The sequence below is a fragment of the Crocodylus siamensis genome, chromosome 1 (genome assembly GCF_052110815.1).
Source record: "Crocodylus siamensis isolate JL-2025a chromosome 1, ASM5211081v1, whole genome shotgun sequence".
In the NCBI taxonomy this organism is placed as follows: domain Eukaryota; kingdom Metazoa; phylum Chordata; order Crocodylia; family Crocodylidae; genus Crocodylus; species Crocodylus siamensis.
Genome location: NC_143395.1, coordinates 134,696,710 through 134,724,209, shown reverse-complemented (window position 1 = coordinate 134,724,209; position 27,500 = coordinate 134,696,710). Strand labels below are relative to the sequence as shown.

Below are 27,500 nucleotides of genomic sequence, written 5' to 3'. Positions count from 1 at the left end.
GGGGTGCATCCTGAGGCTAGTTTTGTTCAATGTCTTCTTCAGTGACCTGAAAAATGGCATAAAGTGCACCCTCAGTAAGTTTGAAAATGACACCAAGCTGGGGGGAGTAGTAGATACACTGGAGGGTAGGGCTAGGATTCAGAGTGACCTAGACAAATTGAAAGATTGGACCAAAAGGAATCACATGAGGTTCAACAAGGAAAAGTGCAAAGACCTGCACTTAGGGCAGAACAATCCCATGCACCAGCACAGGCTGGGGGCTGACGGGCTGGGCAGCAGCTCTGCAGAAAAGGACCTGGGGTTATAGTGGACATTAAATTGAATATGAGACAGCAGTGTGCCCTAGTTGCCAAGAAGGCTAATGGCATACTGGGCTGCATCGGTAGGTGTGTTGCCAGTAGATCAAGGGAAGTGATTATTCCCCTCTACTCAGCACTGGTGAAGCCACATCTGGAGTACTGTATTCAGTTTTGGGCACCACACTACAGAAAGGATGTGGACAAATTGGAGAGTCCAGTGGAGGGCAATGAAAATAGAGGGGGGACCAGGGACATGACTTATGAGGAAAGACTGAGGGAACTGGGCTTATTTAGTCTAGAGAAGAGAAGACTGAGAGGGGATTTAATAGCAGCCTTCAATTACCTGAATGAGGTTTGAAGGAGGTTGGAGCTAGATTGTTCTTAGTGGTGATATTCTAAAGATCAACTGTTTTTTTTTTCCCAGCCCCAGATTCCTAGATGTTTGTAGGACACATGGTCTCTTTCCCCTTTAGCTATTGAATTTCTTTTCATTTACAGCTTTCAGTGAGCTGCTGTTGGGAATATAACATATGGAATGGAATGAAGCAGGAAAGCCTGTGCTATGGTCAAAAATATTTTAAAATAAGCAAGTGCTATTTCCAAAAATATTCATGTTTTGAGGGAAAAAAAAGAAAAAAGCAAGGAACATAATTACAAGGTAGAGATGGAGAACCAGGCTCTTACTGCTTCTGTGCTGCTGATTCAAATAATCACTCTGGAATATGTCAGAGGAAGAAGTGTTAGTTGCTGTAGCCTGAAATTGTTTGCCAAACATATTCCCTTGGGGAGTATAACTCCAGTGAACATATTCTTTTGTTCCACTAATTGCAATTGTGGCTATCAAACTTTAGGGCTTTAAAGATGCTGTAACTGGAATGACTTTGGCTCCATGGTGTACAGCCTACGTAAAGCATCAGAGATGTTTATATCACCTGCTAGAGCTTCTCCATAGCTTCACGCTACTCACAGTTACCTCTTTCTCACAAGGAAAACTAAATCTCTTCTTCCACCCACACTACCTCAACATGTACCAGCCAGCATCAGGCAACAGCTGTTTCTAGTTTCAAAGAAGAATATCATAAAAAAGCCGAAGTCTAATATGGTATGCCAAAAAGTGTTCCAGATTACCCATAAGTATGAATATTGTTAGAGGGAAAAACCTCCTTTTCTAGTCATCTCTCTGAAGCATTCATTCACATTCACTTTTTGCTTCTGAGTGGGTATTAGTCATTTCTCAGCTTCAGTAGGAGGAAAGGCTCTGACAGCGGGAAGTGAGGGGCTATGTCTCCATCTGCATGGCACCTTGCAAATTTTTAGATGCTCAGTGAAAGCATAATATGAACAGGAATATTTCAAGCTGTGACAGTTTGCACTGCAAGTAGGGAGAGGCTTTAAAGAATGGGATGGGAGTACAAGCCTCTTGCAGCGTCTCTGTACCTCACTGCAATTTAAAAGAGGTGGCTTTGTCGCCACCGTCATTCATAGTAATGCAATTCTCGTCTCATTTGAGATTAGCCAGTAGCTCTCCAGTGATCATAGCAACTGCGTTCATGGAAAAATGAATATGGGAAGGAGCTCAGCTGGTGGCTCCAGGGATGACTTCTCTTTTAGTGGCTGTTAGTAGAGGTTGCTGGAATCCATCTTCTCCGCATTTGCATCTGTTTTTTGTGGGGTTCCAAGATCGTCGGCTCTGGTCTGCTTTAAATTAATCTTGCTGCCTACATCTCCAAGGGGCTGTTCCAGCCGATCTGGCACGCAGGGGCCTAGAGAGTCCCTGGCTACTATGGCAGTTGACTTTTTTACTGTCAAGGACAAGTGATAGAGAAGCTGCTTCACTGGCACTTTGCCAGCCCTGGGTTTTCCTCTGCTGAGGGAAATCCTCCTTCTGGCTTTATAGTCAAAAGTCTGCCAGTCTAGTAGGATGAAGAACACACATAGGTCCTGTAATAGGATAAAGAGTTGCCTTATTAGACATGATCTTCATACCTAAGTTCCTCAACTGAACTGAAGCAACTTGCTTGTGTGGACACTTTCTGTTCATCTGGCAGTATTATTTAGCTTTACCCATGAAATCAGGACAAGCTAAGCACAATAGGCTTCAAGTCCAGGAGGGACCTTTATGATCAATTCTCTGGCCTCCTGGATAACAGGTCAGAAAACCTCATCCAGTAATTTCTGCACTAAGCCCCACAACATCTGCTTAAACTACCTCACGCCATTTACAAATTATCCAGCTTTGATTTAGAGGCTTAAACTGATGGGGACTGCAGCAGATCCTGTGGTAAGTATGAGTATGTGGCTTTAAATCTCTTCTGCCTATGGGTGTGAGCCTGGAGAGAGCAGAACACACGATAAATACCAAACCTTTGATCCTACTTTAAGTGTGTCAAAAAGTGTTGTCATGATCGGTAGAACTGGATAAGTATTTAAACAAGAACTATATATTTTGACCCAATACAGTAGAACTGCTATCTTTTCAGTAAAAAATGTCCTGGAGCTGAGTTCTGATCCAGATTTCCAGATCCTTAGCAGTTATTTGGACCCAGAGTTTTCATAGTTTCATAAATGTTAGGGTAAGAAGGGACCTATTAGATCATCAAGTCTGACCCCTGCCCCAGGCAGGAAAGAGTGCTGGAGTCAGAAGACCCCAGCCAGGTGTCTGTCCAGTCGCCTTTTAAAATACTCCAAGGAAAGGGACAGCACCACCTCCCTTGGAAGTGTATTCCGTATTTTGGCAGCCCTCACTGTAAAGAATTTTTTCCCTATGTCCAGTCTAATACTGTAGGTGATGGTGCCAGAGTATAGTAGTATTTTGGAACATTTCTATGATCACAGGGCATGCCTCAGTTCCCTCACCTTATTGTACATCCTGGGAAGAAATAGTTTAACTTTTAGCTTGGTTTAGGGAGAAGGCAGGCTTTGGTTTCTACATATTGCCGTCAATCAGAAAATGAACGATCAATAAGTGAATTAAGGAATCTCCCCCCACAGAAGATGCCTTTTGGGCAAATACAAGAGCAGCCACAACTGGAGACTGCTTTGCAAATACTTCCATCCAGAAGGGGGATAAAAGAAATCCAATGCAACAAACTGATTTGAAAAGGGAATGCAGACTGCACCCCAGAAACACAAAAAGCATTGGACCCCAAAGAGATATTGCTATTTACGTCTGTCCCGTTTGTTGATATGCACTCCACTTAGGTATGACTTGGCATTTTAATCCAAGGACTCTGATGTATTGCAGTTGTCCAGTAAATGATGATTATACTTTAGAAAGGCTGCCTGCTTTGCTGTATTTTACTTCAGCTGTGCTGCTTCCCTTAGAGATGTAAAGTCTCCATCTAGAGCTGAACCAGCTGCAGCTCACTGGTGTGCCCATGGAGACAAAAGCTGCTGTGACTTAAAGGTCTGGTCTTCAGAAGCTATGCTTGAGCTGGCTTCAAGGAGTATGCAGAGAGAGATATACGGTGTTAGCAAAACGAAAAAAGACCAAGGTCCACATCAAATGTAACTCTGCTTTTAGCTGAGTCATCCTAGTCTGAGACATGGCTCCATATGCTGTCTAATTCATGCCATAGCTGGAATCTGACATGTTGCATTTCCTTAACTTCTATGCAGCGCTCAGTGGATAAGCTGAACTCAAGGGCCTGTCTGGCATCTTATTTATATACATTTGAACAAGAGGACGGACATCCAAGTTGCCTAGCCTAACCCCTCCACCCTGAGGGAAGTGATAGGATTTCAAGCCTGAAAGTCCCACCTTTTCTTTAGCTTCTTGCCTTCCTCCTTGGAGGCTGGTAGGATCATGGCCAGGTATGGTCCATCCACTTTAAGGAAGATGCTGTTCTCTGATCAGGTGGCATAGGTGAGTGAGGTTGGATCCACAAGCTCTTGGTACTGATCATTTGTGAAGCCTTCATTCACTAGGATGTTGCTTTGTCCAATTACACAGAAAGGTATTTTGATTAGATTCTAAACAAATGAGAAAGAGAGAGAGAGAGGTACGTGAACTACAAATAATATTCTGATTCAGGAAGGATCTCTTTTTCAAGACATTCATTGGTCAGAAAAAAGTCTGTGTAAGTCCTCCACCGAAGCCAGTGCTTGTAGCCAAACCAGAATGAGCTGCTATCTTGTCAGACCATAAACTATGTGGAAATTCCTAAGGGCTGAACAACTGCTAAAGTTGTGCCAGCATTCAAACAGGGCAAATGGACAATCTGGGTAACCACAAGCTGATTAACTTGACATCAGTTGCAGGAAGAAAAGCTGGGCGAGGATTCAACTGATAATGAATTCAAGGATAGGCCTATAATGAATGCTGATCAATGTGGGTTTGTGGACAATAAGTCTTGTTAAACAAATCCAATTTCATTTTTTGATATTTTAAATGTCAGTGATTAAAGGTAATTATGTAGATGTTATTTAGATGTTCTATTCCAGATGTTATTTAGGTCTTGCAACTTCTTCACTTAAACTGTAAAATGTTCTGGTTTAATAAGTAACAACTATTATAAAGCACATGTTAAATAAGTTAAGAATAGATCTAATAAGTCCTTGTCAATCATTGTATGTGCTGTTTTGAGTGGGATTTCACAGTATTAAGTTCCTTGCTCTTTAAATTTTTCAGTAATGATCTGGAAGCAAATAGAAAATAGCTGCTGAGGAAGGTTTTCCACACTGCAAATTTCAGGAGAGTGCTAAGTAATGAGGGGGACTAGGCAGTTATACAGTGTGAACTAGACTGTCTGCATTTTGATATGACTACTTGCCAAGTAATTCTTTTAGGAAAATGTTACAAGGCAAACTTCCTGTGCCAACCTTCATCATTCTCAGACATGCTGAGCTCTTTGTGTGGGTTACCTGTGCAAACACAGTAGAGCCACATTTGTGTAGAAGTGCGAAGTGCTGAGGCTAATAAGTACATGCAAACCATGCATACATGGCTCATCAGCAGGTAGCCCACATAGGCAGCATCCACACAAGGAGGGGTGTGGGTTTGCAGCAGCACAAAAAGGAGCTTCCACTGCTCCATGTGCTGCAGGAGGGGCTGGCTGGGGCACAGGGTGCCTCGATGTGGGGCTAGCCAGCAGGCAGCCCCCGCACTGAGGCACCTGTGCTCCAGCCAGCTGGGGAGTGGCACAGAGAGATGGGGGAGGAGGCAGCACAGGGCTGCCTGCTCACCCATCTTCATGTGCTGAGACACCCTATGCCTCAGCCAGCTATTCTCAGGGTGTCTGGGGCACAGAGCGCTTTGAGACAGGGGATCAGGCAACCCTGGGCTGGCTGATCCCCTTTCTCCATATGCCTCAGTGGATGGGCCATGCGCAGTGTGCCTCGAGATGGTGGCTCCACGTGCCTCGGCAAGGCGGCCCTGCAGCAGAGCCCCTGTGCTGAGATGCACAGAGATAGGGGAGCAGACAGCTCAGGGCTGCCTGCTCCCCCTCTCTGGGCACTCTGCACCCCAGCCAGGCCAGGAGCAGTTGGCTGGGCCACAGGGTGTCTCACCGTGGGGGATCCACAGTGTGTAGAAACAGGGCAGCCTACTCCTCCATCTCTATGTTCATCCTGGCACACGCCACTTTGGTGTGCTTTGTGCCACTTTTTTATTCCGGGGGATTTTTTGCTCCTGGGAAATCCTGGTAGGATTCAAGGTGTGCCTTGATTCAAGGTGTGTCTTGATTCAAATTAGCAGTGCTGTGCATGGTTTAAAGTGCAAAACGTGTGTGGTTTGTGGTGGTGCAAAGAGGTTTGAGGAACCACAAACCATACCTGCCTGCACATCTAGGTCTGACCATGTAGTCAGTGCGGTATTTGAGGGCACAATTGCCTCGTGCAGTAAGCTTATAGTGCGCCCATAACTTTGGGTGCAGGGAATGGAGACTGTGTCTATCAATCATGAACTGTATTCATATTTAAAAAAATGATCTATGAACCTCAGAAAGGATGCAAAAAGGAACCACAGAAGTGATGGAGAAGGGATAAAATGTAGGGCTATGCAAAGCTTTGATCCCTAATTCGATTCAGTGGAGATTCGGCCCAATTTGGTGGCTGAATCTCTGAATCTGAATCAAATCAGAGGACCCTTTAATCTCTCCGAATTGAACTGGAATCCTCCAAATCGATTCAGAAAGATTCATACATAAACACAGCTTTAAATGTTTTTTCTACATACCTCTAGGTAGCAGGGGCTCATGAATACTGCAATGCCGGGGCACATGGAGCATTCCAAAGGAGTGCAGGGGGCTCCCCAGCACACTCGGCAGCAGACCCGGAAGTGGACCAGAAGCACTTCTGGGTCCGCAAGGGAGCATGCTGGCCCCCCCTCCGCACCTTCCCCAGCTCGGTGACTAGTGCTTCTTGGGTCTGGGGGGGAACCCAGGGTCCCCCCATGGCCAATCACCAAGCTGAGTGGGGGTCATGGGGGGAGGAGGGGCCCACAAGTGGATCAGAAGTACTTCCAGTCCACTTCCAGGTTCACTGCCAGGCACGTGGAGGGACCTCCAACACTCCTGTGGGATGCTCCATCTGCCCCAGCATTGCAGAATTCATAAGCCATGCTCGAGGTATGTAGAAAAAACATTTAAAGCTGTGTTTATGTATGAATAGCTGATTCTCCAAATCAGCATTGAATCTTCAGATTTGGATTCGGCCGAATTGAATCGGGGACAGTGATCCGAATCAACAAATGGAATCACTGTCCCTGATTTGGGCTGAATCTAAATCCAAATCGAATAGGGCCCACTTCTTACACCCCTAATAAAATGATCTCCAACAAGAGACATAGAGAGAGAGCTCAAGCTGTTTTATAATCAAGCCGCTTAGTGTTCTTTGGATAGTGTACTAATTTTCTAACATGAAGAAAATACCAGGTATGAAAGGACTGTTCATTCTAGTTGAGAAGGAACCTCAAATGGCTTGAAGCTCAAGCCACGTAACTTTAAAATAGTTAGATGGCACATTTTTAAAATGCTCTTATCCACTGAAAGAAAAATTACCAAGGGAAGTGGTGGATTCTCCTTCTCTTGATGACTTCAAATCAAGATGATGCTTTTCTGAAAAAATAATCTTTAGCCAAACAAGGTCTGGGCTTCACCTGAGAAGTAAAGGGATGGAAAGTTATGGCTTTGGTAATATAGGAGGTCGGTCTAGATCAGTGATACTAAACCAGGTATGCCTTCATCCTCGCAAGTGTGCTGCACGGTACCACACAATGTTAGCACTATTAACTGTGCAGAAATGATTTACAAGATAAACCCAGAGATTTCAAATAAGAATTCATAGTGTTAAAAACATTCTAACCTGTTACAGTCTTGAGCTGTTTGCAAAAGAAACATTCCTCTATTATGTTTCTGTAGTAAAAAAACAAGTGAAAATTAAGAGCTTGCATCTTCTGAGGTGGTGTGTTGAATATAACAAGGAGTGCCTTGATTCTCGAATGGTTGAGAACCTCTGGACTAGATAATATAATGGTCCTTCTGGCCTCAAATTCTCTGCATCTGTAAGTTTTGTTACACATGGTCAAAAGAGTTCATTTAAAACATCCAACAAATAAACAGGTGCTTTCAGAAACTGTTGCTGAGGCACTTTGATGTACTTTATGTTTATTTTAGGTCCTGTTTTACCTGAAGGTGCAATCTTGAACACAGTATTTAAAAAAAATCTGAAGACTTGATTTCTTCCTATCAGTTACAGGCCTTCTTGTCATGGTTACACGTTTTTATATCAATATCCTACTTAAATTCTAATGGGGATAAATACATTCTACCTCTCTGTATTACACTAAAGTGTTTACTGGAAATTATCTTCACTTCTTGTCATATACTGTGTGATGTTATGGTAGTGAATGCATTCTACCTTGATATTAGGTGAAGTGCTTTGGAATAACTTCAGACAATTGCTTAACTAGAAGTAGTTGCTTTGTTATTATTTTATAATAATATACAATATAATATTATTTTATCATATAATACTTTAAATTATAACATATATATATATATATTTTAAAAAACCCAAAAATGTGTCTCTGGGCAAGGCAAGTCAGTTCTATTTACTGTTCTAAGCAGGAACGATGGCATCATGGCTGTAAAGTGTTCCATAAACACACCCCGCCGAACACATAAGTGAACTTTACAGGCCAAAGCAAATGATCGATAAAATCAAATAGCAAGACTCCCATTAATTTCAATGTAGCCTGAGTTGGCAATAGAGTGATCTATACATGATTCCCCCATGGATGGATATTTTGTGCTTTGTTTTCATATATCTAGAGCAGTGGTGCTCAACCTCTGGCCTACAGGCTAGATCTGACCTGCTGTGGCATCTGGCCTGTGGGGCTTTCCCTTGGGTCCAGAAATTTGGCAGCAAGGGAGCTTCAATTAACACTGCCACCACTTTCCTGCTATCCAAATTTCCAGGTGGATAACATGGCCCTCTGAACAAGATTAAGACAGCATGCAGAATCCAGCTACATGCAAGGTTGGGCTGTATGTGAAAAACTGAATGGACTGAAATACAGCATCATTAATTTTGGATTCTGATTTGGAAATCTCTAGTTTCATAGTTTCATAGTTGGTAGGGTCAGAAGGGACCTAAGCAGATCATCAAGTTTGACCCCCTGCTTTGGCAGGAAAGAGTACTGGGGTCAAACGACCCCAGCAAGGATCCAGCCTCCTCTTAAACACCCCCAGGTAGGAGCCTGCACCACTTCTCTTAGAAGTTGGTCCCAGATCCTAGCTGCCCTGACTCTGAAGTAGCGCCTCCTGATGTCTAGTCTGAATTTACCCTCTGCCAGCTTGTGACTGTTATTTCTAGTCACTCCTGGTGGTGCTCGAGGAAACAGGGACTTCCCCAGTGCCTGCTGATCCCCCCGACTAGTTTGTAACAGGCCACAAGATCCCCCCTCAGCCTTCTCTTGTGGAGGCTGAACAGGTTCAGGTCCCGCAGCCTGTCCTCATAGGGCCTGCCCTGCTGTCCCCTGATCATACAAGTGGCCCTTCTCTGGACCCTCTCCATGTTGTCCACATCCCTCTTGAAGTGTGGTGCCCAGAACTGGATGCAGTACTCCAGCATAGAGCAGGGAGTATCACCTCCTTGGACCTGCTTGAGGTGCATCTGTGGATGCATGACAAGGTATGGTTTGGCCTTTCTGACTGCATCCCCACACTGCCGGCCCATGTTCATCTTGGCATCAGTGATGACTCCAAGATCCTTTTCTGCCTCTAGTTTACATAGAAGGAAATCATGTTTCCACTTTTTCATCTGAAAGGTCACTCCTTTGGGTGACTGTGTTTCCTGAATCTCAAAGTGCGACTGGTTTCCATCCCTTTACCCCCAAATCTCTGGTACACTCAGCTGTTTCTAAGTTTAGAGTTAAGGGTAAAGAGTGCATCTGGATAAACTAAAGCATATGCCAGTAATTTAACTACCTTTATGCAATTTAGCAGACTTCTGGTATTGGTTTGTTAACTGTTTGACAGTGAAGAGTACTGTGTTATATTTTCCCAAAGCTTTTTCCTCTGCTTATTGTAATGGTTTGTCAACATTTTAAAATTTCTCAAAATCAAAACCAGTTGAAGCAACCTGAGAGAAAAGGTTCTTGTTGCCAGAACTACTCTTATAAGGGGCGTAGTTTGCATTAGCTGTCAGAGACTTGCCTATAGAGTGGCTCTAACCAGGTATAAAATGGTTTTGGATCTCGGTAAAATTTTCCCAGTGCACTCCAGGCTTTTTAACCTATATGATACCCAGATGGGGGTGATTACTGGCATACCCCCTTGCTGACAAGGCTAAGATTACTTGAGGATGGAACAACTGGGCACAGGGTGCTTTCAAGAGGGCTGTCCCAAGCGGTGAAATTTGCTCTCTTTGGCTCACTGTTGAGTTTCTAAGACTGCAGAACACTGCGTAAGCCAGATCTTTTCCACCAAGAATTTGAAAGGGAAGTTTGTTATTGCTATCTATTTCAGTCTTTTGTATAGTAGCATTTTATTTTTTAGGAAAGGTATCCAAATGTCAATGTACTAAGTGCATAATCAACTCTTAAATAGAATTTAATTGTACAATGGGCTATAGAGCAGGTTCTAAAGCTGGGAACTCCACACAGAGCTACATGAATGTCCTTTTTTTCTTTACAGATAGACAGAAAAATGCTCCCAAAACTTTTCCTTCTGATACAATTGAAGTATGAAAAACTCTGAGAGCCACTGGGATGCAAGAAGAGGAGGAAAAGAGGGAGAGACTTTGAATCTTCAAACTCCTTAGGTCAGACAGCAGTTCTCTCTTTGAATCACAGTTGACATGCAGTTTTTTTCAACTTCAAATATAGTGTGATGGACTAACTGGCAGTGACTTAGCCCAGGGATTTTGAAGGGGTAAAAGATGATCGGAGGACTTGGGATTCCCTTTCCTCACCAATCAGGCCCCAGAGACTCACCCTCCATGTACTCTGATTGGCCCTTTGGGTCACCTGGAGGGGGATAAAAGGGACAGTGTGGGCTGACTCAGGAGAGACCAGTGGGGGATCACAAGGAAGGAGATTCAAAGAGCTGGCAAGAGCTGGGCCAGCAGGGTGGGAGCAGTGCCCCAGAAGCACCTGAAGGAGTGGGACCTGTAGGCAGCAGTTAGACCCTCAGCAGTGTGACATACAGCCGGCAGGAGAGGCTCCTCGCTGGGCTCCAGGATCCCCTACGAGAAGCTGTGGCCAGCAGGAGAGGCTCCCCCGCTCCAGCAAGGATCTGAGCAGCGACCTGAGAGGTACCAGCTCTGCTTCCAGCTCCTCCAGTAAGAGGCCAGGCAGCTCAACGTGCGGTCAGGGTTCCTGGAAGGCCAAGGCCCCTAGCAACTTAGCCTAGTACTAGCACTGTGGCTGTGTGGTAGAGTTTCTACCTGCCATGTGGGAGATTTAAGTTTAAGTCCCAGTTCTGGTGACTTGGGGTGAGTGAAGTAACAGGGAGAAATTCTTGTTGCAGTGGAAAGGGGTCATTGTGTTTTTCCCCTTTCTCTCCCTCTAGGTATCTAGGTCCTATTTTCCTTGTTATTTGACGTTTTGTATTTTGTGCCTTTTATATTTCACCAACCCGTATTGCTTGTTCTGTTGTTTGTGTTTTATATTTTGTTAACCCTGTCTTTTGTCAACTGGCTGAATATGTCTATAATCCTGTCCCCTCGGGGCATTGTAGTGTCCCCTATACCCCTGGTTTATACTGGTTATGTTCCCAGTATTGTTCTCTCATTAAAAGGTATATGGTTAAGTCCCCACTGGTGGTCTGGCTCTGCTCTATAGGGGGAGGAGAGTGCCTACACCTCCTACAGTGCTTGTGCACCTGCTTTGATCCCTTCAATTGGAGAGGGGGTACCTCTTGGAGTACCACCTGGGTTATAATAGCTAAATGAAAATATATTTTTTTAATTTAGTGTAGTACTAGGGGTGGTGGAGATTTTGGTCAGGCATAGACATTACACTTTTTAGGTATAAGTGATGGGAAACTGGTCTATACCTGTAACAGAAGTTTGGCACACAGGGCACATCTACACTTGCATTTACCCCAGTCTAGATTTACTGTGGAGTAAGATACTCCTGAGTAAGGGTTTTTGGGCAGGCATCTACACATTTGGGGATTAGGGAACAGATTTGCTGTGGGAGGAAACTGGGGCCAGGAGGGTGTGGGAAGGCCAGGAAGGAAGTGGGGGTGGAGGCCAGGGCCAGGGCCAGGACCAGGACCAGGGGCAGGGTTGGGAACTGGGGTGGGGTGGGGAGGGCCCTTCCATCAGTGTGGGGATTACCACATGTCCGGGGCTGGTGTGGCTGGTAGCTTGGTGGAGTCCTCCCAGCTGGCAATGGCATGCAGCTGCTCCTGGTGTCCTCGGCCTGCAGGAGGCACCATTCAGGATCCTGGCTGGGTCCCACCGACAGAGAAGCTAGCACTGCTGGTGGTCAGCAGTTTCATGGCTGGTCATTCCTCGTGGCTGGCCCAGGAGATGTGCTGCTGGCGAGGCAGGTTCTGGCCAGCACTCCCAAAGCTGCTGGTGGAGGCTGCAGCTGGGGAGTTGGGTGGAACGGGGTGCCATGGCAGTTGGGTGGACTCTCTACATGTCTGAGAGTGCCTTCTTTCATGATGTCACCAGAGGTGTGAGGGTGGGGTGGGGGCTCAGGCAGGCTGCCTATATCCATTACACCACACGGTTACCGCCTGGGACCTGGGGTGCCAAAATATTGGTCAGCTGCTGCATAAAGGGCACAGTCTTGTGGGCATGGCCAGACCAATGATTGTGGTTGGTCATGGTGACCCACTGTGCCCACAAGGGGTAAGCGGCACTGCTGCGCTGACTGGCTGTGCCCTCACTATCACACCCAGCCTGACAGGGCCTCATAAATGTGGGCATTGGAGAGCCAGAACAGGGAGGATGACACCATGCTATGTACCATGCCAAGTCTCTGGGCCCCTGCGCATTTGTCTCGGTGTTGCTGGCCTTGGACAGCTTCCAGAAGCACCCAGATCAGGGGCACAGCATGGGACTGTCAGACACGCAGCAGAGACTATGCCCCACAGCACCTGCAGGTGCAGGGCAGGCTGCTGAGGGTGTGCTGCAGGCAGGTGGCACTGGCCCTGCTGCCCAGAAGCTGCTTGCATGTGACCTTGGGGGACTGATAGATAGGAGTCCAAGATGGGTGGTTGTTCCAAAAGGAGATGAAGTTCCAAGCAAAAAGGGAATGAGTCCCAATGTGCACCAAGGGGAACAGAAGTGCTAATAAGCTCCTATGGCTTGGCAAAGGCATCCAGGGACATCTCCCCCACTAGAACTGTGGACAGACCCAGGGGAGGCATATTCATGTCTGGAGTCAGGGATGACCTAGTTAGGGAAATTTTGGAGGGGCTGGACATGTTTAAATCAGTAGGTCCAGATGCTCTTCACCCAAGGATGCTGAGGGAATTGGCAGGGGTCATAGTGGGGCCCCTGGCACAGCTCTGTGAGCACCCGTGAGGCACTGGTCAGGTACTAGAGGATTGGAAAAGGGCCAATGTGGTCCCCATGTACAAGAAGGGGAGAAAAGAGGACCCCAGCAATTATAGGCCAGTCAGTCTTACCTCGGTTCTTGGAAAGACCTTTGTGAAAATTATCAAGGAGCACATCTCCAAGGGCCCAGCAGGGGAAGTAATGCTCAGGGGCAACCAACATGGGTTCATTGAGGGCAGGTCCTGCCTGACTAACCTGGTTTATTTTTATGATCAGGTCACAAAGTCCCTGGACAAGGATGTTGGGATGGATGTCATCTTCCTAGACTTTAAGAAGGCCTTTGACAGTTTCCTACCACATTCTATTAAAAAAACTTGGAGACTGTGGCATTGATGCCTACATAGTCAGATGGGTGGCAAACTGGCTAGATGGTCACACCCAGAGAGTGGTGGTGGATGGGTCATTTTCAGCCTGGAGGGATGTGGGCAGTGGAGTCCCCTAGAGCTTGGTCCTGGGGTCCTGTTCAACATCTTTATCAGTGATCTGGATGCAGGTGTGGAAAGCATGCTGTCCAAATTCTCTGATGACACCAAGTTGTGGGGTGAGGTGGGCATGCTGGAGGGTAGGGACAGAATCCAGCTAGATGTAGACGGGTTACAGAGGTGGATGGATGAGAACAGGATGCAATTCAACACAGACAAGTGAAGGGTACTGCATCTAGGGAGAAGGAACCAGCAACACACCTATAGGCAAAAGAACACCCTTCTTGTCAACATGGTGACAGAAAGGGATCTTGGAGTCATTGCTGACTGCAGGATGAACATGAGCCACCAATGCGAGGAAGCTGTCAGTAAGGCTAGCTGAACCTTGTCGTGCATCTACAGATGCATCACAAGCCGGACTAGGGGGGTGATCCTTCCCCTCCATGTGGCATTGATCAGGCTTCAGTTGGAGTACTGTGTCCAGTTCTGGGCGCTGCACTTCAAGAGGGATGTGGCTAGGATTGAGAGGGTCCAGAGGAGGCCACTTGCATGGTCAAGGGGCAGCAGGGCAGGCCCTACAAAGAGAAGCTAAAGGGCCTGAACCTATTCAGCCTCCAGAAGAGAAGGCTGAGAGGAGATCTGGTGGCTGTTTACAAACTCACCAGGGGGGACCAGCAGGGATTAGGGGAGGCTTTGTTCCCCAGACACCACCTGGGGTTACTAGGAATAATGGCCACAAATTGTTAGAGAGAGGGTTCAGGCTGGACATCAGGAGACATTACTTTACAGTTAGGGCTGCCAGGCTCTGAAATGGGCTGCCAAGTGAGGTGGTGCTCTCTCCTGCTTTGGGGGTCTTCAAGAGGAGGCTGACAGATATGTGGCTGGGGTGATATAATCCCAGCACCCGTTCCTGCCTGGGGCAGGGGGTCAGACCTGATGATCTGTTTAGGTCCCTTCCGACTCTAAGTACTATGATAGCATGATACTATGACAAGGCTGGCCAGGGGCTGCAGCAGCCTGCAGCATCCAGCTGGCCCTGATGGTACTGCCCTGGCATTCACATGGTAGTCCAGTGTCAGGCAGCAGTGCTGGGGTGCTAGTAGGCAGATACGGAAGATCTGTAGCCTGCCCAGGGGGACACACAGGGCCGGCAGTGCCTTTAGGCTGTTTGTATTGTGTGCCCAAGGGCACAAAAAATCTGAAGACTTTTATAGCCTGCAGACATAGGCTGCCATAGAGGCAGCTCAGCCCTGAAACAGCAGAGGCTCCTAGCCTGCAGCCCTGGGGCCCAGGGTGGCTGGGCAGACCCAGGAGAAAATTTGCTTCTGGATTGCGTTACACATGTATTACTATGCATTAACTAATTGCAGTTAAATTTGTAAATGCAGGTAGCAAATGTAATCACAGTTAAGGGTTTTTATTTCATAGTAAGTGCATGCATATGTAGATGCATATACTTACTGTACAGTAAACTCAGCTACTGTGTAGTAACATGTCTCGTGTAGATGTGTCCAAAGACTAGCTTAAAAAATGGTAGAAGCTGGTGTAAGATTTGCCAACCGCTATCAAAGAGCAAATGTGTGTTCTGTTTGCTACTGATCTAAACTATGCTACTTATAGAAAACCATACAACTTTGAAATTTTCTGCCTCGGCCTTTTTTAATTTCTGTGCCTAGCCTTAAAGTTCTTGAAATTTAAAAGCTGATGAATCTCCACAGATCAGGCAAGAGCCATTCAAACTTTCCCAGCATGCCACTTAGCCATGCCACCTCCATCCTGACCTATACAAAACTCTGTTAATTTTACTCCACGGTCATTTTTGAAGAGACTGCCAGTCTGGCCAATTTACAGGTTCTCTGAGGCACTAGCTCAGGCGTAGGCAAAATGGCTGATCCACCCAGCAGCCAGACTCTATTTCCTAGCATCCCGTCTTCACGGCTGAGGCCAGTCACCATGGAGACCCCAGCTGCAGCTGCACAGGAAAGCTCAAGGCTGGAGTTGCCTTGGAGACCAGCCATACCCTCCCTGGCAGCATGGGTGGCAGGCGCAAGCAAGCAGGAGATTGCGGCTCTGCCCCAGCTCCTCACAGCAGTGACAGCCTGGTCTGGAGCAGGGGCAGAACCATGATCTCCTTCTTGCATGCCCCTGCCCAGAGTCTGCGGGCTGCAGATCATGGCTTTGCTCTGGCTCCAGAGCAAGCACCCCCCATCACAAGTTCTCAGCAGTTCTGCAGCAGCCCCCTGCCCTGCTCTGCTGTGCATACTGCCAGCATGGCCGGGGCTGGTGTCCATGGCAACCCTAGCCTGAACTTTTCCATGTAGTTGCAGCTGGGGTCTCCATGGAGACCAGCCCTAGCCATGAGCAGGGGAGGCTGGAAAATGGAGTCCACTGCCAAATGGATCCAGCCCATGGGCCAGACTTTGCCGTTCCCTGTACTAAATTGATGAGACCAAAGGAATGTTCCCTTTCCTAACTTTCACAACTGATTCTCTGTTCTTTCTTAAGTTATTTTTATAGCATTATTCTTAGTATTAGCATTTACTGAATGTTCTGAATGTATGATTGTAACAGACCTGAGGGTGCTCTGTTACTTGCAGGGGCCTGAACAGCAGCAGCAGGCAGCCTGCATTTGGCTGTTATCCCAATCAGGAATGCTGCCTGATTGGGGAACAGGACCCAGCTGTATTATAAGGACCGGCACCTGAACAACAGGGCAGTAGTTTGCTGCCAGTAGTGGAGTCAACACCACCTGGCTGAGCTGTTGCTCATGGAGTATCTTGGCGGTAAGAGCTGGGGCTGTGGGTAAGGAGGTGGCTCCCCTTGGTTCTGGGCATGACCAGAAACTGCACCCTGTCAGGGATGGGTGGTCTGGTAGGGCTGTCTGTGTCAGGACAGCCCCCTAGAAGTACCAGGCCAGTTACTTCCCCTATGGAAGGCAAGTATGGGATGCTTTCTAACCCCAGCCCCATATCCCTGGTGGCTATGGAGATCTGTATGGGGGAGCCCAGATTCACTGTGAGTGCTGAGACAGGGCCCAGGCCAGGTAGAGGGATCTGTGGCAGTGCCCAGGCTTGTAGATGAGCCTGAGGTCACAAGGGAGCTTAAGCAAGGCTCCTGGAGGGTGGGGCCCTGAGCCTTGATAAGCTATTAAGGAAGCTCTTGGACTTGGGGATAAGGGGAATCCCAGGGGGGCTCAGGGCAGGGCTTGGAGGTCCATTTTTTTTTTTCTTTTCAAACCTTCATTATCAAGCATAAAGCAGCCAGAAACACACTCAACCTCCTCCTTCAATTTTAATATTAATATGTTTATTAAGCTCCTTAGTGTAGTGGCCATACGTTTTCCATGTTCTGTGCACTTTCTAGTAAATGTAAGCGCTTAAATTCCACAAAAACCCTATAACAAAACCCCCACAGTAACCAAATTAAAACCATGTCACAGCATAACCCAGATTTTAAAATATCTGGCTAATATTTCTTCTTATGAATTCATTACACCAATTAATTTAAAACTGGTGTTTTAAGTCATATTGGTATAATTAATTTTATTGCCCAGATTCTCAGAGTCCATGCTAGCTTCAGGTGAGGAGGACCAGAAGGAAAACAGACTCGGAGCCATCTTTCCACTACCCTGATCCTAGTCTGGGCCAGCTGGAGGATGAAATAGGCCTCTAACATAATTTAAAGAGCTCTAAATGCTTTTTAAAGTTACTTTGGCTACAGTGCTGAGGTAGCACAAGGCAGACTGAGTTGGGGCCAAAATTCTTGCCTTTCCTTTCTTGTGTATTTTTCCTAATGTGAAAACTTAGCCAACTGTATAATTTGTTTCCTTTTATTTTCTATTTAAGTTTTAGAAATTTTCTACTGATAGTTGATAATACAGAATAGTGGATTCACAGATGCCACAGCAAAACTGACATCTTCCAGAGAATTAACACTGATGTTGCAGCTTTCAAACATGTATTGGGCACTAACTACCAGCCTCAAGCAATATGCTATATTTGAATTCTCTCATCATAATAAGGAAGATGTTTTTTAAGAATAACTAAGCCAACTTGAAGCCTAAAGGCCTTATTTGCTCTGCTCAGGCCCAGCAGTGTGGGAACATGCCTGGGGGGTGGGTACAGGGATGGGACTTCCTGCACTTGTTGGACTTGGGAAGCAGCTGTGAGTGGCACAGCCTCCCCACCTGCTCTGTGCAGCCCCGGTCCAATGGCGGCATCAAGCCCCACGTTCCATTCCGGGAGCTGCTACAAGGGGGTTCAGGGACATCAGGTGCCTGCCGGCCATGTATGCTGCTGGGTGAGCGAGGCAGGGGGAGCTAGCGGCTAGACCCTGCACATCCTGGAGGAGTGTGGGATCAGTGGGAACCAGCTTTGGCCTCCTGCACTGAAGCCACTGAGCTCTGCCCTGCTCCAGCCACCAGACCTACAGACTCTATCAAACCTATAGGCTAGGGGATGACATTAGCAGCACAGCAGCAGAAAGGGATCTCAGTCATAGCTGACTCCAAGATGAATATGAGCTGTCAATGTGATGAAGTTATCAGTAAAGCTAACTGCACTCTATCATGCATTAGCAGGTGTATCACAAATAGGTCCAGGGAGGTGATATTTACCCTCTATGCAGCACTGGTAGTAGTCTCCTGCCTCCTCTACCATACTGCAAGGTGGGAGGAGCAGGGAAAGACCAGTTTCCCCAAAGTAGGGCAATTTGCCCAACAACGAAGTGCACATGCGGGGACATGCACTGTGGCAAAAAGTAGTGGCACAAATTTGCCACTGTAAGCACATGGCCCTGCATGTGGGGATGTGCCAAAAGAGGTGAATATTTTTTTGCCTCCAATGATTTGGAAAATTTTGGGGTGGCTGAAGGCCTTCTGGATGTAAGCAGGACTTCCAGCTCTTCAGCATTAGATGGGATGGTCCTTGCTGCTGCCCTGGCAGTCCTTCTGTTTCTCCTTGCAGTTCTTGGTTACAAGGGATCCTTTTGCCTGGCCTCTTACCTTCTTCAGCTTCCTCATCTCCTACTCTGCTTTATAGGATCATATGAAAGTAGGTCCGGAAGGGACGTCAGTAGGTCATCTAATCCAGTCTTCTGCCCAAGGCAGGAGTAAACCATCCCAACCGTTTGTCTGTCTAACCTGCTTCTGAAAGTTCCCAAGGATGGAGATGCTACAATTTCTCTAGGAAGCCTGTTCCAGTGCCTGACCACCCTCAGAGTCAGAAAGTTCCTCCTAATCTCCACAATATATATCCCCTCTTGCAACTTGAGGCTGTATGCTGCTTTATAAACTTTTATTTATTTATTTATTTTTGGTACTGCTTTTCCCTTTTGTAGCTCAACAGTTGGGGACCCTGTAAATCTCCACATTATCTTATTAGCCTACTGTTTTTCAGACAAGTTTAGAAAAATATGTAGAAAATGTATGTGATTCAGTTAATTTTTTTTTTCATGGCTTCTAACATTTTTTCTATCTGATTTTGATACTTGGCTCATATTATGCCATGACCAATGGCCTGAGTTCTGATAATTCCTTCCTTTTCAGTAAAGTTTTTCAACACTGTGGTGAATAATATTTCCTCGATGACTTACAAAATACATAGCCTCCAGCCAAACAAATTGACAGGCTTGGAGAGAGGAATCTTTGATGGAGAAAGTATCTGTGTCTTATTAAGTGTTAAAGTGATATTGTAGGTGGTCCAGGAAATATGCAAAAAGCAAGAATTTTTGTGGGTGGTATTTTTTTTTATTGGACTAATTGCGTGTTTGGGATGGACTTAGTCTTTTGGGCATCATGATACTCTTTCTCTTCCCAAAACCTTGTTTAAGTCTATCCCAACCATTCATCTGGTCCAATGAAAGATGTCACTCACAAGAAGGTCTTATTAAGAATGAATTACAAAATGAATTACAGTGTAGAAACAGTTGAACTGGAGCTGTGCATAACCTGCCTAGGGTTAGTAGCACAAACTGTCTGTTCTCAGTACTCTGAATTTCTTTGCAAGTCTCTTTCTCAGTGAGCACATCTACATGTGCAATTAATTCTCAGCACTAAACTCTGTCACAGTTCACATCAGAGCTTAGTGCTTCCAGGCACTGCATTTGAATGTGGACCCAGGAACACGGCACTTTGAGCTGGGTCAGAGCAGCCCCAGCTAGGAGGGGGCCCAGAGTTTTTACAGGTAACATCCTCCAGCAGAATTGATTAATTTACTCCATCTTTATAGCACCACATGTGATGTTTTAAGTAGGCAACTCCTCGGTAAATATCTTGTGTAGACGCATCTAGTGTCTTCTATCACTTAAAAAGGACCCTTGTTTCACTGTGATTTCAAGACCTTTTTACTCCAGTCCTAGTCTTTCAGGCACTAACAACCTCACTAGCATTTCTTTCATTGAGATCCTTGTTACATATTAATTTTAAGAGGCTCCTGAAACACAACTTCTTGACTGTCCACACACAAACACCTGAAACTAGTTTTAAGCACACTTTAGGTGGCTTAATTATGCCACTCCAGAGCAGGGTTATCTCTGACCCATGTTACCCAGCTCATCTTCCATTAATGCTCCCCATACATGAGCCACCCAAGAGGCAGGCCTCCATCATTCTAGGATGCAGTGTCCCCTCCCCCCTCCTGTTATGTGGGCAAACTTTTTGTCCCCTGAACTCCTACTGCCCAAGGGATAGTTTTGGCACCAAGCCAACTCCTCCTCCTGCCTGTGGGGGTGTGACCTTTCCACCTAGTGGTTCAACCTCATGCAAACAAAGCTGCAGAGTACATGCTAGCTAGCTAGGTTGCAGGGCATGGATGGGTCCAGGAGTGAAGTCTAGGGAGGAAGTGGGAGGGGAACAAGTTAGGGGGACAGATTGTATCCTCATGAGCTGGGGCTTCCTTCCCAGGCCTGGGACAGTAGCTTCCCCAAAAGTGACTTCTCTTACTGCTCCCACCTTCCAGCCACCCCAAGAAGCACAACCAACATCTCCCATATTCCAATCCCAAATAAAAATCCCAATCCCAATTTATTAAAGCAAGAAATCGTCTTTAATTTACTTCCTCTTTATTTCTTTTAAAGTTGTTTTTATGTTATCCTTCAGTGGCTGACTTGCTTTATTTCACCATCCTTCCCCCATCCACATTTAATTTTCCACCTCCCATTTTACTACCCACCCCCATCCTACTAACTCTCTGCCTTCCAGCTTCATGTTCCTGCCCCCTCAACCCGACTCTGTAACACACCCTCAGCTAGAGCAGGGATAGAAGCCTGTCCTGGCTTGCCCAGCCCTCTAGCGGCAACTCACTGCTGTAGCTCTTTGTCTATCCCATTCTCACCAGTCCTCTCATGGCAAGTCATAGCCATGCTGTTTTCAGATGGTCAGAGATGATTTTCAGTCTTAAGGTGTGGAGCTCCATCTTAAGAGCTTATTGTTCTGAAGTTAATTGCTCCCAGGTGTACATTTAAATGATGCACCTGGGAGCAATTGACTTTAGAACAATAAGTGCCACAGTTTATTCATGTGCCATAATTGCATGTGTAGACATGCCCAAATGGATCAATGTTTGAGCAGCTCAAAGTTCAATGTGTAACATGGCCTTTAGAAAACTAAGGGACACCTATACCATCTCAGTAGCGATCCCCAAACCACTTTTGAGAAACAAGCCCTGCCCACTCATCCTACTCTGCAGATGGTGCATACTGGTGGGAGAAAAATGCATTGTCAGCAGTAGAACAAAGTCAGGTGTGCCCAATACCACCTCAGGATCATGCCCAAGACTGAGATCAATTCTAAGTGTCCCTTGGAGCACTCTTAACAGTGACTATATACAAAGCCATTTGCTCAGCCTGGGGCACATACAGAGCATGAGTATGTGGATGGGGTTTATTTTTCATTGTCAGTCTTGGGATTGCCATGGGAACTGAATAGATTTACACATTAATGACGTGTGTCCCCAGCGGCTGGGGGTGGTCACGGCAGCAGTGGGAGCACAGTGGCAGTAAGTGGGAGCTCCTGCAGACACTGCTGGCACTGTTGGTGGTGAGCGGGGAACGGGAACCAACCAGGGGTTAGCGACCACCCTTAGGTGCTGGACAAAGTGCAGCCCAGTGGTGGGAGGTGGACAGAGCCAGTGTTGCACTCCGTGGGGCTGATGGAGCTGATTAGAGTGTGGTGCTGGCTCTGTCCATGTCTCGCTTCTGGGCTGTGCTCCATGCGGCTGGCAGAGCTAATCGGAGCGCATCGCGGAGGTAAGAGATGAGCACAGCTGGAGCTGTACTCCACCTCACACTGCTGGGCTGAGCTCCATGGTGCCTGGCACTGGGCACAAGCTGAGCCTAGCACCAGTCGCAGGTAGCAGTGGCAGCCTCCTGTCATCTGGCTCGCAGATCCAGGGGCTTGTACCCCCAGGAGGACTTCGGCACAGCCCTCCCTGGGGTGTGGGCCCCTGGATCTGCACCTGGATGACAGGAGCTTGCTGCTGCTGCCTGGGGCTAGTGACAGCATCTGTCTCCCCCAGTGCTGGGTGCAGGCTGAGCCCAGCGCCGGTCCCAGGCGGCAGCAGCAGCCTCCTGTCATCTGGCACAGATCTGGGAGCCTGTACCTCCAACCAGGAGGAGTCCAGAACAGCCCTGCAGCCCTCCGGGGAGGCGCAGTTCCCCAGATCTGCGTGATGGATGACAGGAGGCTGCCGCTGCTGGTTAATTTTGCTTTCAAGAATTTGAGGAGCAGTTTCTGAGAAACCTCTGCACCTATCTCCTTGAAACTTGGCAGGCTTCATGCCCTTAGAGGGGACTACCATATGTGCGACTTGCATTTGAATCAGCCAAAAAATGACAAAGTTGTAGGTATTTTCATGATTCCCCATTATAGCTCATGAGCAAAACATTGAAACAAGTCGAAACAGGAAAGCCGTTTCAACTAAACAAAATGGGACAGTGCTTCAAAACAAAGGAAAACAATGAAACAAAATACTGTCCCTTCAAAATGGACATCAGTCAAAATGAAACAATGGTGTTTCACACAGCCCTAGCGTCCATTGATGCACACCATGTTAATAAGTGTTAGTGCACCTACACATGCGCTAATACGACTTAGCTATTTGTACCTAAATTTGATACCTGCTTTATGCAGATATCATATTTAGACTGACATAGCCTTTAATCACCATTTTAAAAGTACATTGAGGGCATGCATGTAGACACATGCCCTTAATTCACCTTAAAAATAGCAATTTAAGGCTAAGCCTGCTTAAAAGAAGCACATATAGATGTGCCCGCTAAGTATCATGATCTGCAAGATTGCCATCTGTGCTGTGATTAACTGGTTGATCTGTTCAAAATGCACAAATGTCTCAGGTTTCTGTTTATCAAACATGCCTCAATGTGTCTTCTAATGTCTTCTCAGGCCACTAGTCAGGCCCTTCCCTGAGAGAAGGAGAGGTAGGCACCAGAGAACACTGGAGGGAAAGCAAAGTGTATGTTACCTTCTGCTCATGAGACCCCAGGAACATGTGCACAATACAGAATACATCTGGTTTCTGATTCCTGCAGTGATATTTTGCTGGAAGGGAAGCCATCTGTAATCAAAAGATGCAGAGCCAGAGAGAGGCCAGAATTCTCGAGTGGGAACTTATTATGTAAGTGGGAGGTGGCTAGATTTGGCACACAGTAACAATGGCAGTATCATAGCCCGTGAGGCTGAACTGATGTGCAACCATTGCTATAATAATATTTCCTTAAATTTCCTGCAAAACTTCGCTCCTTTTGCTCATGTCTACTTTAATGGAACTATTCTTTTTCTAAGTTGTTTTTCATTTGGTAGGAGGAGACGATGAATGGGAGACCGAAGAAATAGGCAGAGGGAGCCCTGAATGGAAGGAACTATAATTATACCGAAGACTTTAAGCAAGCAAAATTGTCTTTTAGTTTCTTGCAGATAAGCTTTGCCCTATATTCTATGGGTCTATGATGAATAAGAAAAGCTAGCTGTATCCTATCCAGTGGCAACGCGTAGTGAGTGCACAGGGGTGCATGTGCATCCCCTGAGAGTGCTGGGCACCCCCTCAGGTGATGGACAGGACAGGTGGGGCAGGCGGGAGCACTGGTTCACCCCCTAAAAATGCCAGATGGAGAGTGGGGGTGCCAGGAGAAGTGCTGCTGGCATTTCTGGATGTGCCCTTGGCCCTTCCGGGCATGCTGCTGGCACTTATGGGTTGGTGCGATCGGCTGTGGGGGAGCAAGAGCTCTTGCCCCCCTGGTCACTGACTGGCCACTGGCGGGGGGGAGGGGGCAAGAGCCCCCCTGGCTCAGGAGGCACCAGTCACCCATGGTCCTATTTTAAGGAAATGGCTCTATGCCCCAAATGCATCCATCTCCAATAAACCACGTAACTATCTTGTCTCTAAAATGAAATGCGTTTTCTGTCAGATTTGGATGCTTCTTTATGGAAATGATGTTTAGATAGATAGATGGCCAGTAATGTTAAAGCAGTAGAAAAAAACTCCAGTCTGATAAATTACTCCTAACAGTGAATGGTCCCTGTTTGAAGCAGTTCTGTCACAGGGCAGCGATTCTTATCATAAAAGAATCTATCTGAGAAGGCTGTCCAATTTTGCTTTAAGGCTGCATTCTGATTTCAGTCACATGCATATAAATCTGAAGTGACACATTACTTGAAGGCTAAGTACAGATAGTTAAAAAGCCTGAGGCTGAATCAGTTCAATCTTTGCAGGTTAGTCTAAGCTGCATAGATTGAACCAATAAGCAAGTGAACAGAAATTCACTTTTGATTTAAAAAAAATTCAGTGTCGTGCCTGCAGTGGCCCTGGCCAGGAGCCTGTTGGGCAGGAGGGAGGGAGGTGCTAGAACTTGCCTTCCTGCTTGGCTGGAGCAGACAGCTTAGGCCAAGGCTAGCTTGCCCAACTGGGCAGGGGGAGGAGGAGGGGAGTTGCGAAGTATCCTGGGATGCTGAGGGACTATGAGTTAACCTGAATCTGGAGGAGATTTGGGACAAAAGTTCAATAAACCTGTTTAACCTAAATCAGTTAAGTCTGATGCTATATCCATCCAGGTTTATCTTAAACTGGTTTTGGGCATTTTGGAAGTGATTTATGCGCACTGAACTTCTGTTATATTATGTATTTGAATGGGTTCCTGATAATTTATATTGGTTTATGTGTAATGTCTATCCCTAGCCAAAGTGACACATTACTCCGCCATTTACACCAGTTTAATGAAAGTAAAACATGACCTGTTAGGAGTAAAATAATAAACAACTACACTTATTTGACCTAAACTTCACAACTACATTCTGAACAGCAAAGAACATATGGTAAGCATTAAGGTTGGTGGGTTTTTTTCTTGAATTGTTTAAAGCTATTTCTGCTTTAAAACATTTACATAAATCAAGTCTTAAAAATATGCATAATATGGCATTTTCCAACACTCCTTTTTCCTTGTTAGTGCTGCTGATTTGCATTAGTACTGCTGGGCATTCAGGAAAGGACTTTTATACAAAAACCTACAGAATTGGCATTGACAGAGCTTCTTTAGTCCCAGGAGCAGTGGCAGTAAGACTATCCCTGCATGGTCCTGATAATGTACCTTGACCCAACTATTGAGAGACCAGCTCAAAGAGTGTAAGGGTAGTTTCAGCTTTCCATTCTTCAGCTTCTTTTCTGAGACTGCTAAAAAGATGCTTGTGGTGTTGGTGAAGGTATTTTGTATTCCCCTTTGGTATGTTACATACACAGATCTATAGATTCATAGATGCTAGGGTTGGAAGGGACCTCAATGGGTCATTGAGTCCAACCCCCTGCCCATTGCAGGAAAAAGTGCTGGGGTCATGTGACCTCAGCCAGGTGTTTGTTCAGTCTCTTCTTAAAGACCTCCAAAGTAGGGGAGAGCACCACCTCCCTTGGAAGCCCACTCCAGATTCTGGCAACCCTAACTGTGAAGAAGTTGTTTTTTCTGATGTCCAACCTTCCAAATCTGGAAGGTCAGTAAATACTGTATTGACAGATCTGCAATAACCTCAGTTCCCAGATGCTCTCAACAATCCAGAAGGATGTGTTGTCTATATCTGGTAAGCTGAAGGCACGTATTTTTCTTGGATGTGGGTCTTACCACAGCCATCCACACATTTTAACTTTACTCTAATGGGGCTGCCTGTTTGAACTTTACCTGATACACACATGACAGCTGGCTCACAGTTTCATAGTTGGTAGGGTTGGAAGGGACCTGAGCAGATCATCAAATCCAACCCCCTGCCATGGGCAGGAAAGAATGACCCGGCTAGGTGATTATCCAGCCTCCTTTTGAAGACCCCCAGGGTAGGAGCAAGCACCACTTCCCTTGGAAGTTGGTTCCAGATCCCAGCCAGCCTGACTGAACTAGTGCTTCCTGATGTCTAGCCTGAACCTACTCTCAGTCAACTTGTGGCCATTATTCCTAGGTACTCCTGGTAGTGCTTGGGGGAGCAGGGACTCTCCTGTTCCCCGCTAGTCCCCCCTGGTAAGTTTATAGACAGCCACCAGATCCCCTCTCAGCCTTCTCTTGTGGAGGCTGAACAGGTTCAGGTCCCGTAGCTATTCCTCATTGGCCCTGCCCTGCTGCCCCCTGACCATGTGAGTGGCCCTCCTTTTGACCCTCTCAATGCTGTCCACATCCCTTCTGAAGTCCGGTGCCCAGAACTGGATGCAGTACTCCAACTGCAGCCTGACCAATGTCGCATAGAGGGGGAGGATCGCCTCCTTGGACCTGCTCATGATGCGTCTATGGATGCATGACAAGGTGTGGTTAGCCTTACTGACTATGTCCTTGCATTGGTGGCCCATGTTCATCTTAGAATAAATAGTGACTCCAAGATCCTTTTCTGCCTCTGTGCTGATGAGCCTATAGGTATGCTGCTGGTTCTATATTCAAAGGTGCAGTACTTTGCACTTATCAGTATTGAATCCCATCCAATTCTCATCTGTCCAGATCTAGTTGTAGCCTGACCCTCCCTTCTAGGGTGCCCACCTCTCCCCACATCTTAGTGTCATCTGTGAATTTGAACAATGTGTTTTTCACCCCCTTGTCCAAGTCGCTGATGAAGATATTAAAGACAAAGGGTCCGAGGACCTAGCCCTGGGGAACTTCACTTCCCATGTCCCTCCAGGTCAAAAATGACCTGTCCACCACCACTCTCTCTGGGTGCAGCCCTCCAGCCAATTTGCAACCCATCTAACTGTGTAGGCATTGATGCCACAGTCACCTAATTTTTTTTAATGAGAATGAGGTAAGAGACAGTGTCAAAGGCCTTCCTAAAGTCCAAAAAGACTATGTCCACTGCAACACCTGCATCCAAGGATTTTGTGACCTGATTGTAGAAGGCCACCAGGTTGGTCTGACAGGAGCTGCCCCTAATGACCCCATGCTGGTTACCCCTAAGCATCATCTCCCCTGCTGGTCCCTCGCAGATGTGCTCCTGGATAATATTCTCAAAGAGCTTCCCCAGGACTGAGGTAAGACTAACAGGCCTATAGTTTCCCGGGTCCTCCTTTCTCCCCTTTTTGAAAATGGGGACCAGGATGGACCTTTTCCGGCCCTCTGGGACCTGGCCAGAGAATCAAGAGTGCTCAAAGTCATGCCAGGGGTTCCGCAATGACTTTTGCCAATTCCCTCAGCACCCTGGGGTGGATATCATCTGGACCTGCTGATTTAAACACATCCAGCTCCAACAGAAGTTCCCTAACTCAGTCCTCTTTGACCCTAGGCCTGGCTGTGC

At 46.6% G+C, this 27,500-nt stretch overlaps 1 protein-coding gene across 3 annotated transcripts in view; it reads left to right on the top strand.

The window, feature by feature from the left end:
- WDR27 (WD repeat domain 27) overlaps positions 1 to 11,404 on the top strand; it is a 364,577-nt gene extending 353,173 nt beyond the window's left edge. Inside the window, exon 24 of one of the 3 annotated variants that reach the window (XR_016441860.1) lies at positions 10,436 to 11,404. Coding sequence is in view for 1 of the 3 variants with exons in the window: in XM_090043359.1 (XP_089899485.1) it covers positions 10,436 to 10,498 (63 nt within the window). In the remaining 2 variants the exon portion in view is untranslated. The remainder of the gene's footprint in view (positions 1 to 10,435) is intronic. The other 2 variants (XR_016441857.1, XM_090043359.1) reach the window with 2 other exon arrangements.
- The last annotated feature ends 16,096 nt before the right edge of the window (positions 11,405 to 27,500 follow it).